General features: G+C 53.1%; 1 protein-coding gene across 2 annotated transcripts; it reads left to right on the top strand.

The window, feature by feature from the left end:
- The first annotated feature begins 177 nt into the window (after nucleotides 1–177).
- KRT78 (keratin 78) lies at nucleotides 178–9,819 on the top strand. 2 transcript variants are annotated; one of them, XM_015151789.3, is made up of 9 exons: nucleotides 179–617; nucleotides 1,041–1,255; nucleotides 2,359–2,419; nucleotides 2,890–2,985; nucleotides 4,491–4,655; nucleotides 4,999–5,124; nucleotides 8,800–9,020; nucleotides 9,297–9,331; nucleotides 9,412–9,819. In XM_015151789.3, exons 1-9 carry the CDS (start codon nucleotides 252–254, stop codon nucleotides 9,669–9,671), a joined length of 1,545 nt encoding a protein of 514 aa, XP_015007275.3. In that variant the 5' UTR covers nucleotides 179–251; the 3' UTR covers nucleotides 9,672–9,819. The 2 variants fall into 2 exon arrangements, with proteins under 2 accessions (XP_077810474.1, XP_015007275.3); XM_077954348.1 differs by lacking the exon at nucleotides 2,890–2,985 and having other exon boundaries at nucleotides 178–617.
- The last annotated feature ends 4,375 nt before the right edge of the window (nucleotides 9,820–14,194 follow it).

Genomic DNA, 14,194 nt, shown 5'->3' with positions numbered 1-14,194 from the left:
TCCGAGGGCAGGGTCTGGGTTTCCTTCTCCCTTGGCTCTGCACGTGCTGGACACTTATTCTCCAGGCACGTCAGAATAAGTCAGCTGGAGCCAAGTGACAGACACAGTCAGATCAAGAGCATCTTGCTCTCCAAGGCCCAGCCCAGGTACGGGAGTGGATAAAAGTCTCGTGCTGGGGCCCCAGGGCAGAAACTCACACACCTTGACAATCTGTCTGTCCGTCTGCAGCTGCGTGACTGTCTGTCTCTGCCATGTCTCTCTCCCCATGCCGGGCCCAGAGGGGCTTCAGCTCTCGCTCAGCCTGTTCTGCTCGCTCAAGGGGCTGCAGCAGGGGAGGCTTCAGCAGCAGGAGCCTTAATTCCTTTGGGGGGTGCCTGGGAGGCTCTCGTGGGAGTACCTGGGGGTCAGGGGGAAGGCTGGGGGTGCAGTTTGGGGAGTGGAGTGCTGGGCCTGGGCTCTCCCTGTGCCCTCCGGGGGGCATCCAAGAAGTGACCATTAACCAGAATCTGCTGACCCCACTGAAGATTGAGATCGACCCCCAGTTCCAGGTGGTGCGGACGCAGGAGACCCAGGAGATCAGGACCCTCAACAACCAGTTTGCTTCCTTCATTGACAAGGTGAGGGTCAGCTCAGCCAAGCCCCTGTCTCTGTGCTTCCCTTAGAGGAGCTGCTCTTGATGGACTTGGGAATGGGAAGTTTGTCCTCCTTTTACCACTTTTCTAATAACTTCTGCAGCAAGGAAGTCCCTCCTGTGGACTAACTGGACTCTCTGGCTATGCGGAGGCCCTGTTGTTCCATGACTGGGGCTCAGGGACAGAGAACGGCCAACCAGCAGGGGGGAAGACCTTGTCCCATTAGTCTGTCCAGTCTTTTGGTGTGTTCAGAGTGTCATGGAAGGTCATGAGGCTCCCCCTGGCCAGGTTGGGCAGGGAGACAGCGGAAAGGTGGGGCTGATGGGAGGGTCCCACAGGCTTTACTTTCCAGAGGCTGTGCACAGGGAGTCCCACGGGAGCCTCAGGGATCCTCTGCTTCTGCTGCAGGTGCGGTTCCTGGAGCAGCAGAACAAGGTCCTGGAGACCAAGTGGCACCTGCTGCAGCAACAGGGGTTGAGTGGCAGCCAGCAGGGCCTGGAGCCTGTCTTTGAGGCCTGCCTGGATCAGCTCAGGAAGCAGCTGCAGCAGCTCCAGGGAGAACGAGGGGCTCTGGATGCTGAGTTGAAGGCCTGCCGGGACCAGGAGGAGGAGTATAAGTTCAAGTAGGCACGCTGAAATTTCCCCATGCTATGTGGGCGGGGTCTGGGAGGACTCAGATTGGGTCTGACAGTCAGGAGGTGTCCCACATACTGAGCACCCAGAGGCACATGACTGGCCTCCCCTCTACCCCTCCGCATCCCCATTCCCCAGGCTCTCAGGTGCCCACCTGCTACAGGTAAAGGAGGTGTCCCGCAGCCCCCACCCAGGTCTGGAGAACCTCGGAGGAAAGGCGAGGAGACCAGTGTCCTACATGCCCCAGCTACAAGGGCCCGTGTTTCCGGTCAAGGCTGGGAAGGGCTTATTTAAACAATGCCCCAGTGGCTTTTTTTTTTTTTTCTTGAGAAATTCCTGTTCAGCAGGCTGTGGGCTAAAGTGATTCAGATGCTCTCTGAATTGACTGAAATTGATTCCTCCCAAGGAGGGGAGGGAATCAATTTAGTGGGGCCGTCGCCAGGCCCGTGACACATTCACAGATGGGTTGTGGTTCTGGGCTGCACGCCTAGGTGACCTGGTGGAGTGGAGAGAGCCCTGGACTAATAGGGGGCTTGGGTGGGGGCGACTGTGAGTGAGGGGTAGCTGTGCAGCCTGGGCAAGGCATCTCATCTCTCCCAGACTTGGTTTCCCTTCTGTAAACTTGGGAAATGTCACCTGCCCTTCCGGCCTCCCAGGCCTGTTGGGATGATGGAATATGAGGCGGAGGAGGGCAGGTTCTGGAAGGAGCCCAGGATTGGGGTCAGGAGACCTGGGTTGGCTCTGTTTTGTCTACCTAGTCATCTGTGGGGTCTTGGTCAAATAGTCTAATCTCTCTGATAAAACCCAAACTGTCTGCCCCAGTGATGGGTGTGAGTAGCAAGTGGGAAAAGGTATTCTAATATGCCTTATAAACTGAAACAATGTGACTGTCGTCATCAAAAGGACATGGGCTGAAAGAGTGGCACAGGTACATAGCCAGGACGTGGCGGGAAAGGAGAGAAGGGCTGCTTGTTGTCCTGTTTGGGGGCATTCTCAGGCAAGGAGTCCTTTTCAGGGAAGTCATGCTTGGAAGTGGGGGCATGAGCTCTGACCGTGGAGCCTCGAACTGCGTCCTTCTCTACTTATTTGGCAGGTATGAGGAGGAGGCCCACAGGCGCGCCACACTTGAGAATGACTTTGTGGTCCTCAAGAAGGTGAGGGTGGGGGCCAGTGCTCCACTTACGTCCTGAGCACCCACTGTACACGGAGCCTAGTCCTAGGCTGGGAGGGAAAGGGTGAGAGGTCCTGATTTAGGACAGGCTATCGCTCTGCCTGCAGGGGTCCCCTGGGGAAATGGGACATCTGCCTAGACACAGGGACCCCAAGACAAGATCTGACTGAAGGACTGCTTGACGAGCTCTGATGTCACAGCAGGAGAGGGTGGGGAGGGAGAGGAAGAAGCAGAACTGGTTGTGATTAATCAGGGAAGACTTCCTGAAGGCGATGTTGGGTCAATGTTGGGCAAAGGAGAGAGCAGGACAGGGTGGGGCTGGAGGAGGAAGGCGGGGGACTTGGGAGGCATGGTGGATGGGTGTCGAGCAGTGCATGAACAGTATTCCTGAGCCAGAGTAGGATCCCCAAAGGAGAAGAGGGGGTTGCAAGGTTTCTCTCCCGCTGTGTCTAGGATGCGGATGGGGTTTTCCTGAGCAAGATGGAGTTGGAGGGCAAGCTGGAGACTCTGAGAGAATACATCTGCTTCTTGAAGCATCTGAATGAAGAAGTGAGGCTCAACCAAAGGGCAGGCGGGAGCCAAGAGAGGGGACAGGGTGGGCAGGCTCCCTGTGGCCATGGGGAGAGTGGCCAGAGGGGAAGTCTGTTAGGATGGCTTAGATTCTGGGTCATTCAGTCACTTGACAACCAATTACTAAAAACTTACTATGTGAATCGCTAGGTCCTGGGGATACATCAATGAATAACCAGGCAAAAATCACTACAGACGAAAAGATTGCTTTTTTTTTTTTTTTTTTTTTTTTTTTGAGATGGAGTCTTGCTCAGTCACCCAGGCTGGAGTGTTGTGGTATGATCTCAGCTCACTGCAACCTCTGCCTCCCGGGGTCAAGCAATTGTCTGCCTCAGTCTCCCGAGTAGGTGGGGTTACAGGCGCCTGCCACCACAGCTGGCTAATTTTTGTATTTTTAGTAGAGATGGGGTTTCACCATCTTAGCTAGGCTGGTCTTGAACTCCTGACCTCGTGATCCACCTGCCTTGGCCTCCCAAAGTGCTGGGATTACAGGCATGAGCCACCGCACCCTGCTAAGTTTGCTTTCTATTGGGAGACAGACAATAAGCAACAGACTTAGTAAATAAGGAAATTATACAGTATGCTAGGAGGTTATAAACACAATGGAAAAAAGGAAAATGAGCACAGGGAAAGGAGGATTGGGAACATGGAGCAGGTGCCAATTTCAAATCATGTGGCCAGGGTAGGCCTTATTTAGGAGATAAAATCTGAGCAAAGATTTGGAGGAGGTGAGAAAGGTTACCACGCAGGGGGGTTTCTGGGATTCCAGGCAGTGGCTGCAGCCCACAGTGGGAGTGTGCTGTCTGAGGAAATGCAGGAAGGCCAGTGTGGCCAGAGTTGTAGGAGCAAGAGAGAGAGGAATGTGATAAGAGGTCTGAAGATGGCTGGGCACAGTGGCTCGTGCCTACAATCCCAGCACTTTGGGAGGCTGAGGCAGGTGGATCACCTGAGGTCAGGAGTTCAAGACTAGCCTGGCGAAATGCTGTCTCTACAAAAAACACAAAAATTAGCCAGACTTTGTGGCAAGTGCTTGTAATCTCAGCTGCTAGGGAGGCTGAGGCAGAAGAATGGCTTGAACCTGGAAGGCGGAGGTTACAGTGAACTGAGATCATGCCACTGCACTTCAGCCTGGGCAACAGAGTAAGACTCCATCTCAAAAAAAAAAAAAAAAAAAAAAAAAAAGAAGAAGAAGAAGAAGAAAAAAATGAAGCCTGAGGAGTGATGGGGGCTGGGTGATTTCGGGCCTTGCAGGTCATTTTCCATTAATGTCCAAGCTGCAAGAGACCTCAGAGACCACCTCCTATGGCCCTCATTTTTGAATGAGGAGATCAAGTCCCATGGTGAGCAGGGCATACTCAATGCCACCTGGGATGAATGGGGGTCATGGCATGTAAGCAGAAATTTGCCATCTTGCTCAATCATCCTAGGCTTCAAGGGGAGAGGGAGCTGGGGGTGGGTGGACACTGAACCTGTCTTCCCTGCAGGAGCTGGGCCAGCTCCAGACCCAGGTCAGCGACACGTCTGTGGTACTGTCCATGGACAACAACCACTACCTGGACTTCAGCAGCATCATCACTGAGGTCCACGCCCGGTATGAGGAGATCGCCCGGACCAGCAAGGCTGAGGCTGAGGCCCTGTACCAGACCAAGGTGGTGGGACCCGGGAGGGCAGCACCATGCTGGAAATGGCTAGGTCTCCATGCCCACAGTCTAGGGTGGTCATCCACCTAGATTCCATTGGGGCAGTTCCAGTTACCTCCCTGAAGGTCTGGGGCTGGGTGGGCAGGGCCATTTCCCCTCCAGGAGGGAGGTGATGCAGAGGAACTGTGGGAGATAAGCTTGGACTTCTGGAAGTACATCCCACTGTGTCCTGGCTACAGGCGTTTAACAAACACTCCAAATAATGAAGTGAGAGGTGGCATTCCAAACATAGGGAGATGGTCAAAGGTGGCGGTCCTCTCAACTAATGGTGTCCCCTCTGTTCCCCTCTCAGTACCAGGAGCTTCAGGTGTCTGCCCAGCTTCATGGGGACAGGATGCAGGAAACGAAAGTCCAGATCTCTCGGCTGCACCAAGAGATTCAGAGGCTGCAGAGTCAGATTGAGAACCTCAAGAAGCAGGTAGATTCCCAGAGCCCTCCAAACATCCTCTCATTGCCTTTGTGTCTTCAACTCACTCCCCAGTTCCTAGTTTCTGTCTCTCCATTGGGGTTGCCAGTGGGTTTGTGTCGAGGACATTGATAACTGGCTGGATCTTTGGATAATTTGGGGAGAAGATAACTTCAAGCCCCATTTAGGGTGAATTCAGCCTTCCTGTTGTGACTTCTAGCCGCATGTTGGCTTCTGTGGGATAGTGCCACTGCATTGCACTCCCCTGGCGTTGGGGAGGGGCTGACAGCATTGGAGCCTATGTCCAGGTGTACGTCTTGCTTTCAACCTTTTGGGGAGATGGTTAATTCATCTCTTTTCTCTTTTCTTATCTCTTTCTTTTCTTTTCTTTCTTTCTTGTTTCTTTCTTTCCTTCTTTCCTACAGAGTCTTACTCCGTTGCCCAGGCTGGAGTGCAGTGGCGTGATCTTGGCTCACTGCAACCTCTGCCTCCGGGTTCAAGGGATTCTCCTGCCTCATCTTCCTGAGTAGCTTGAATTACAGGCACGTGCCACCATGCTTGGCTAATTTTTGTATTTTTAGTAGAGACGGCGTTTCACCATGTTGGCCAGGCTGGTCTCAAACTCTTGACCTCAAGTTATATGCCCACCTCGGCCTCTCAAAGTGGTGGGATTACAGGCATGAGCCACTGCACCCAGCCTCATCTCTTTTCTTTTTCTTTCTTTTCTGTTTTTTTTTTGAAATGGAGTTTCACTCTTGTTGGCCTGGGCTGGAATGCAATGGCATGATCTCAGCTCACTGCACCCTCTGCCTCCCGGGTTCCAGTAATTCTCCTGCCTCAGCCTCCCAAGTAGCTGAGATTACAGGTGCCCACCACCATGCCCGGTTAATTTTTGTATTTTTAGTAGAGACAGGGTTTCACCATGTTGACCAGGCTGGTCTCAAACTCCTGACATCAGGTGATCCACTGGACTCAGCCTCCCAAAGTGCTGGGATTACAGGTGTGAGCCACTGTGCCCAGCCCACATCTCTTTTCTTATCTCTTCTTTTGACTCTTACTTCTCAAGCCCAGCAGGGACTTTAAGGTCAAACACTGAAGGTCCTGGGGCCCTATGGGGGAAGTTGGGAGCCAGGGCCTCAGAGAGTAAGTGAGGTGGGTGGCAGGATGGGGCTAACTTCTCCTTAGGTAGATGCATTACAATGGTCAGAAGTAGAGGAAGGGATTGGCAAGGGGAAGGAAGCCATTTCCTGCTCCTCCTGCAGTGAGGAGACCTCACTTCTAGGTGTGAAGTGTTATGAATTCTCAAACTGTGAAGTATTCTTGCACTCATATTTCCTAAACCCAAAAGATCAATTCGGGGATCAATGGAGGATGGAGAGCAGAGACCACAGAGTCAAGCCATTTCCTCAAGCACTATAGCTTGGTTCGAAAGTCACATGCTGTCCCTTGACTCCCAAGCAAGGCCCTCTGGGGAGGGTTCTTGGAGTATCCAGAACCCACACTTCATCCCAAACCATCTTTCTGGCTCTTGTTTGCAATGAGAGGCAGGGCCTGAGAGGAATGTGATGAGTCCTGTTACTCAATTTGCTGCCACTATGTTTCACCAACCAATTTGAACCCCTTGCTTTGGAATCCTCTGGGGAGGCTGTTAAGATCCAGATTCCTGGCCTCCTGGCAGAGTTGAGGAGTCAGAATCTCTAAGGATGGGGCCCAGAAACCTGCTTTTTAAATGAGGTTGCTGGTTCTGAAGCATGTGGTCTTCAGAGTCTAGTGGCAGCATGCAGGAGTGTGTACTGGGTACCTGGGCCTGGGAATCACAGCTCGTCACACAGCAATGTGCCTTTCCTGGGAGAATCCCTCCTGGGGATATAGCACTGTCCCCTGCTGCTTTTCCTGCACAAACATGATTAACTGGGCTCCCCTGTGCAGGCCCAAGTGGGTTAGGATCCCAGTTCTGCCACCCATCTTTCTGAGCCTCAGTTTCTTCATCTGTAGAGTAGAGATTATGTTTCTATCCACAGAGTGGGGATCTAATAATGACAGACTTTAGATAATTCCTTCTTTCCTGAGTCAGATGTGAGGGCAAATCAACTGTAAGGCTGATAAAGACAGGGATCTCATCCTTCCCCTAGCTTTCTATTGTCAGTAAAGGGATTATATTTTCCTTCTTTTTTTTTGAGAAGGAGTCTCGCTCTGTCACCCAGGCTGGAGTGCAGTGGCGCGATCTTGGCTCACTGCAACCTCCACCTCCCAGGTTTAAGAGATTCTCCTGTCTCAGCCTCCTGAGTAGCTGGGACTACAGGCGTGTGCCACCATGTCCGGCTAATTTTTTTTTTTTTTTGTATTTTTAGTAGAGACAGGGTTTCACTGTGTTAGCCAGAATGGTCTTGATCTCCTGACCTAGTGATCTGCCCACCTCAGCCTCTCAAAGTGCTGGGATTACAGGTGTGAGCCACTACACCAGGCTGAGATTATGTTTTTCAAACCCAAAATTGAGGCACACGGTTTGATATACTCTGACAACAGGACAAAGTATTTGAAATGGGACTGTCTGAAAAAAAAAAAAGAACGTTGGTGGCCCTCAGGGGGAGCCTTGTAGGTGGTGATCCACGGTACAGGAAGAGCACTAAGCACCCTGGGAGAGGTGCCGAGGGCTGGGGGTGGGAAGAAATAAGGAAAGAGCACTTGGGGAGGTGGCACAGGAGTTGTACTAGTGTCCTACGGCTGCCGTGACAAATCTTCACAAATTGGGTGGCTAAAAACAACAGAAATGTAATCTCTCCCTGTCCTGGAGCCTTGAAGTCTGAAATCAAGGTGTTGGCAGGGCTGTGCTTCCTCTGAAGGTGCAGTGGGAGTCCTCCCTGGGTCTTGCTAGCTTCTGCAGGCTCCAGGAGCTCCTTGGCATTTTTCGCCTTCTTGCTGCATCATTCCCATCTCTGCCTCTTTCTTTTTTTTTTTTTCTTTTTTTTTGAGACAGAGTCTTGCTCTGTTGCCAGGCTGGAGTGCAGTGGCACGATCTTGGCTCACTGCAACCTCCACCTCCTGGGTTCAAGCAATTCTTCTACCTCAGCCTCCCCAGTAGCTGGGACTACAGGTGCGTGCCACCACGGTCAGCTATATATATATTTTTTAAATTTTTAGTAGAGACAGGGTTTCACTGTGTTAGCCAGGATGGTCTCGAACTCCTGTAATCTGCCTGCCTTGGCCTCCTAAAGTGCTGGGATTACAGATGTGAGCCACCACACCCAGCCCTGCCTCTCTCTTCTGATGAGTTCTTCTCTCTGTGTCTGTCTCTGTGTTCTCTCTTCTATTCATAAGGACACCAGTCATTGGATTTAGGGCTCACCCTAAATATGGTATGATATGATTATGAGATCCTTAATTAATTACATCTGTAAAGACCGTACTTCCAATAAGATCACATTCTGGGGTCCTGGGTGGACATGAAAGTTTTGGGGGATTCTCTTCAACCTACTGCAGGAGGTAAGGAAGTGAGGGAAGCAATACCTTCCTTTAGAATGAGAGGAGCCTGTTGCAGGGGTGGTGTTGGTACAGACGGCCATGTATAATTTTGAGCTCATGAGATTATGATCCACCCCAGCCCTCAAGTGATATCCACAGGGGGTGCTTTGAGAGGCTATGTTGGACTTACAACCACTTTCTCGCTCATTTCTACCCCGCTTCCAGAACGCCAGCCTGCAGGCCGCCATCGCTGACGCTGAGCAGCGTGGGGAGCTGGCCCTCAAGGACGCTCAGGCCAAGGTGCACGAGCTGGAGGCTGCTCTGAGGACGGCCAAGCAGAACCTGGCCCAGCTGCTGTGCAAGTACCAGGAGCTGATGAGCATGAAGCTTTCCCTGGATGTGGAGATTGCCACCTACCGCAGGCTGCTGGAGGGCGAGGAGTGCAGGTGAGAGAGGCTTGGAGGGACCTGGGAATATGAGGTGGGGGAGGAGGATGGGATGCCAACACAGTGAGCTGCTTGCTAAAGAGGATTCCGAGAGATTTCCTGACATTGCGAGTCGCTAAGGGCAACTGACGCTGCAGAGAGATATTTTAAGTTGGGGACTGTGGATTTTATCTGCTGAGAGGGTGGGTGGCCTGCTCTGAGGGGCTTAAAAGCTCGTAGGGATGCATTCTTTGCAGTATTTCTTAGCGCATCCCTCTCTTGTCCTTTTTCCCCTAGGATGTCTGGGGAGTGCCCCAGCCAGATCACTATCTGTGAGTATCAGGGGACTTTGGGGATGGGATCCCCATGGGGAGCCGAGGACCCTGCTCTGACCCGGTGCATTTCTTGGCAGCCTCGGTGGGAGGCAGCACTGTCATGTCTGGAGGAGTTGGTGGAGACTTGGGGAGCATTTGTGGACTTAGTGGCGGGAAAAGCAGCTCTGGGTCCTGCTGCACCAGCATCGTGACTGGAGGCTCCAACATTATCCTGGGCTCTGGGAAGGACCCTGTTTTGGGTTCCTGCTCTGTGTCCGGCTCCAGCTCTGGCTCCAGCTGCCACACCATCCTGAAGAAGACAGTTGAGTCGAGTCTGAAGACATCCATCACCTACTGAGTGAGCCAGCAGCCACCTCCTTCCTGAACACATTTGGCCTGCTCCCCCCATCAGCCGGCTCTGCACGGCCAACTCTGTGTCCACTGCCCACAGCCCAAGCCAGCCCACAGCGGATGCTGCAAAAATCAATAAAGTCTCCCCTCCTGCCGTTCTGAATGCTCTAAGTGCTTGCGCACCTCACCCAGCAAAACAAAAGCTGTGTGGCTCCCCAGCCTCCTCTCCTTGGAAGGCAATCTGTGGCATATGTGTGTCCAAACAGGTCCTATTGGCATCTCACTCCACATCCCAGCCACTCTATCAAGGGATCCTTCAAGCCCCCCAGTGTGTTCCTCGGGGTGTGCTCCATCTCTCATACTTCCACTGATGTTTTAGCTGTGCTTGTAGCTCACTTCCTCGTCAATTGCCTGTGTTAAGAGGTTCTAGTTCTTACTGCGGGCAGCCCCCTTCCTTATTCCTGACTGTGCACCAAATTTTTCTCCTCCTAGGAAGATTCTCTAATTCTCATGTTTAACCTGCTGGGCCCTTCCTGTCCCTGGCAGTCTGGCTGCACCTGTTGCTGTCCCGGGCTCTGTGTCTGTCTGGTTCAGGTCAGGGACTCAGCTTCTCAATTAGCCTGCACTCCTGCACCCAGGATGAGGATGTGCTCAGCTTGTGCCTGGGGGCTCTGATGGAGACTTGGGGCTCAAACTCTGCCCCTACCCCCTTATCTGTTGGCTCTCATCTTATCTTTGGGCAAGTCTGAACATGAGGCTGGAAACTTCTCCTCCTTCCTCCCCTTCAGGAAACTCTGCAGGAAGCCCGGAGTGTGGGAGTCGGGTGGGGTGCCAGGAGGGGCTGTAAGGATCACCTTTTCTACCCACCCCCAGCAGCCTCACGGGTGCCTGCAGTTGCTCTTTCCCCATTCTTTTTTTTTTTTTTTTTTTTTTTTCAGATGGAGTCTGGCTCTGTCGCCCAGGCTGGAGTGCAGTGGCCGGATCTCCGCTCACTGCAAGCTCCGCCTCCCGGGTTTACGCCATTCTTCCGCCTCAGCCTCCCGAGTAGCTGGGACTACAGGCGCCCGCCACCTCGCCCGGCTAGTTTTTTTGTATTTTTTAGTAAAGACGGGGTTTCACCGTGTTCGTCAGGATGGTCTCGATCTCCTGACCTCGTGATCCGCCCGTCTCGGCCTCCCAAAGTGCTGGGATTACAGGCTTGAGCCACCGCGCCCGGCCTCTTTCCCCATTCTTGCTTTCCAGACCCAGGTGGGGGACCTTGCTCAACCTCACACTCCACTGTCTGGGCTGCAGGAGTTCACATTACACCCGTCCTTGCTTTAGAGGGAGGGCAGGCCTTTCCTCAGATCCATGAATCTCTCCATCCAAATTATACAAGAAGGCTTTTCAGCTTTGTGTGAAGGAGACAGGAACCGGTGAGGATGTGGCTAGAACTCCTAGGCTTGAATCCCAGCTCTGCCGTTTCCTAGTGGTGTGACCTTGATCAAGCGGCTTGACCTCTTCAGTTACCTCATCTGTAAAAAGAGAATAATAATAATATGTACCTCACAGGGCTGTGTGGCGACTGTGCCACTAGGATCCCAGAAGGAAACGAAATTCATCCAAGGTAGTTCAATTAAATTGACTTTTTAAAAAAGTAGGCCGGGCGCGGTGGCTCAAGTCTGTAATCCCAGCACTTTGGGAGGCCGAGACAGGCGGATCACGAGGTCAGGAGATCGAGACCATCCTGGCTAACACGGTGAAACCCCGTCTCTACTAAAAAATACAAAAAACTAGCTGGGCGAGGTGGCGGCGCCTGTAGTCCCAGCTACTCGGGAGGCTGAGGCAGGAGAATGGCGTGAACCCGGGAGGTGGAGCTTGCAGTGAGCTGAGATCTGGCTGCTAGCAGCACTCCAGCCTGGGCAACAGAGGAAGACTCCATCTCAAAAAAAAAAAAAAAAAAAAAGTATAATTTCCGTTTCTCCCACCTCCCAGAGGATAGTCTTTCTTTAGTGCTGAGGGATTCAGCCCCTTACGTGGGCTTTGGCAGAGGTTTCGGGCAGCACCTGCCATTCTGAATCGAGACATGGGTGTTGGGTCCTTCTGGGCTTCACAAGGCTGCTTCCAGCCTGGCCTGCTGTGAGCGGCTCCCCTCACATGGTAATGCAGTTTCACATTCAGCCTGGGAAGCACCCAGACATCCAAGACACTCCCTTTGGAAATGTCCCTGACGGTGGTGGCCTCTACCACATTTTCAGATGAAGACTTTCTTAATGGCCTTGCCCTCGGGCACATGTCAGGTAGAGTTTGTGCAGTGAATAGGCTGCACGTGGCCGTGGGCGTAATTGTTGTTCCTTCTTTTCTTTGTCATCTTGGAAGTGAGGGCCTGAGAGGGCTAAACTGACTTTAATGAAAGGATTACTTACAGTGGTGTAGGTAGGGCTGAGGGAACAGGGATGGAGAGGCTAGGGACCAGCAATGGGGGGAAGCTGTTACCACCCCTAGAGCGAGGTCCACCCTCTCAGTGTGTCCAAGACTGAGAGGACTTGCAGAGCTAAAGCTGGGCAGTCCTGAGAAAATCAGGATGGGCTGGTCGCCTTATGTAGAGCTGAAGGTCAAGAGAAGCAGTGAGGCGGCAGAAGCTGTAATCTTGGGGAGACGCAGCCATGACCCCAGACAGTGGTCTGAAGGGGTTGGAAGTAGGGAGGGAGCTGGGAAGAAGCACCTGACCTCTCTCCTCCCTCTGATCTCCTGCTGGTGTCTCCCTTTGGTCAACCCAACTGGAAGCCAGAGTGCCAGGGAGCAGCCCACAAGGGTCAGAGGAGGGTGGAGAATGGAGCGTGAGGGAGGCAGATGGAGCATCACCATCGTGGAGACTCAACATACCATTGCAGGGATGGTGCCCAGGCCACTGTCTGCCTCATAGTATGTGCTGAGTAAATGCTGACTGTAAAAATGATGCTAATTAGCTCAGAAAGCCCTACCCTTTGGAGGCTCCTTTGTTCCTGTAACTTTCTTACTGTTCAGCACCCAGCCTGGCCCACGGTAGGTGCTAGGTTGGCAGTATCCACTGTCTTGCCCCCTCCCTTTGGCGGCAGCAACCTTCTTTCCCCTCTGCTTTTGTGTCCTGCCATCAGGGAGGGACTCTGGGCAGGTGACAGTCTCCAGAGATGGAGCCCCTCAGTAATGAGTATAGCAGTGTGCAGCAGCTCTTCCTCTCTGTGGAGGGCAGGAGGGGAGGAAACCGCTCCTCCCTGGGTTGCAGAAAGAAGGTCTTAGCTTGCATGTCTTGTCTGAAGGTAGAGTTGTGAGGGCTGGTGGAGGCAAAGTGGCCTCCCAGGCTTCTGTCTGGGCCTGGACTGTGAGCCTGGGTGGGAGGGAGGCTGTCTTCAAGCAGCAAGCCGGGAGCTCCATGAGAGTGTGCCCTGGGCCCTGTGCACCTGTCCCCAGCTCCCAGCACAAAGCCTGGCCCAGAGAGCAAGCTTGGTAAATGTGTGCGAGGGATGGCGTGAGTGTCAGTGTCTGGGGTGAGGTGAGACTTGTGTTTACTGACTGCCTCTCACTCCCACCAGCCTGGCTGTCCTATGACTCAGAGGGGGCCCACAGCCACATCCTGGAGGCTAGGGCCCACTCATGACTGTTTCCTCCTCCCACACGGCCCAGGGAGAGATAAGGGAGGCTGAGAAAGTGATCTCAGCCTGGGTAAAGGAAACAAAGGTCAGTGGGAAGTGGTGGCTTCATCCAGGGATCGCTTTTCCAAAGGGCTTCCATGGAGGGCCCTGCTTATAGGCAGAGGAGGAAATGGGGCTCAGAGAAGTTGCGAGTTGCCCCAGGACACGCAGCTCAGTGTGGGAGATGGCTCGGCTTGGCTCCTCAAATGCCCAGTGTCCTAACTCCAAAATCTCCTCTTGGCTATTAAGGGACTAGTTCTGCAAGTGCTGTCACTCTCATTCCTCGTGGGAGCGGGGTTCAACTTCTTCAAGCAACTGGGAGCCACTTACAGCCTCCCAGGGGCCCTAGGAGAAGATCCCACAGCTCCCTCTGGTCCTGGAGCAGGCAGTCTCTTCACTTGCCCTCCCTAGGCTGAGGGAGGCCAAGCCTTCTCCATGGCAGTCCCATGTCCTCTCTTTTGGGATCCTGGGGACACAGGCTGGTTGGTCGTTCTGCTCATCTTGTGGGGGTGGGGAGCACAACGATGCTGTCCTCGCTCTTTTTTTTCAGGCAAGTCTCGGTTCACTTTGAGCCCATCTTCTTGCTGAGAGATGAAGGGGGTGAGGAGGGCCAGTGTCTAAAGTCACCTCCTCAATCACCCCTTGCCCCTGACAGTTGACGTCTCTATCTTTGCTTGGGGCTTTGTTTGGTCCCAGCAGACTGAGGTGAATAGGAAGTTGGGGGCGACCATATGAGGTGATTTAAGGAGCTCCACTGGCCCCTCTGAATCAGACACATGGGCTCCTGCATAAGGGGAAGATGGGAGTGACAGGGTTTCTTCATGGGCCTCCTGGGGCTTTTTCGGAACACCTGCCTTTTGGAGCTGTGCCTGTTTCCACC

The sequence above is a fragment of the Macaca mulatta genome, chromosome 11 (genome assembly GCF_049350105.2).
Source record: "Macaca mulatta isolate MMU2019108-1 chromosome 11, T2T-MMU8v2.0, whole genome shotgun sequence".
Classification (NCBI taxonomy): Eukaryota; Metazoa; Chordata; class Mammalia; order Primates; family Cercopithecidae; genus Macaca; species Macaca mulatta.
The sequence above is the reverse complement of the archived record's forward strand: the minus strand, read 5'-3'. Positions and strand labels throughout refer to the sequence as shown.

Bases quoted from the DNA above. Each gene is read 5' to 3' on its own strand.
- KRT78 (XM_015151789.3), top strand. From the start codon at position 252: ATGTCTCTCTCCCCATGCCGGGCCCAGAGGGGCTTCAGCTCTCGCTCA. The intron at 618-1,040 runs GTGAGGGTCAGC...CTTCTGCTGCAG, and splicing joins TTGCTTCCTTCATTGACAAG to GTGCGGTTCCTGGAGCAGCA. The intron at 4,656-4,998 runs GTGGTGGGACCC...TTCCCCTCTCAG, and splicing joins AGGCCCTGTACCAGACCAAG to TACCAGGAGCTTCAGGTGTC.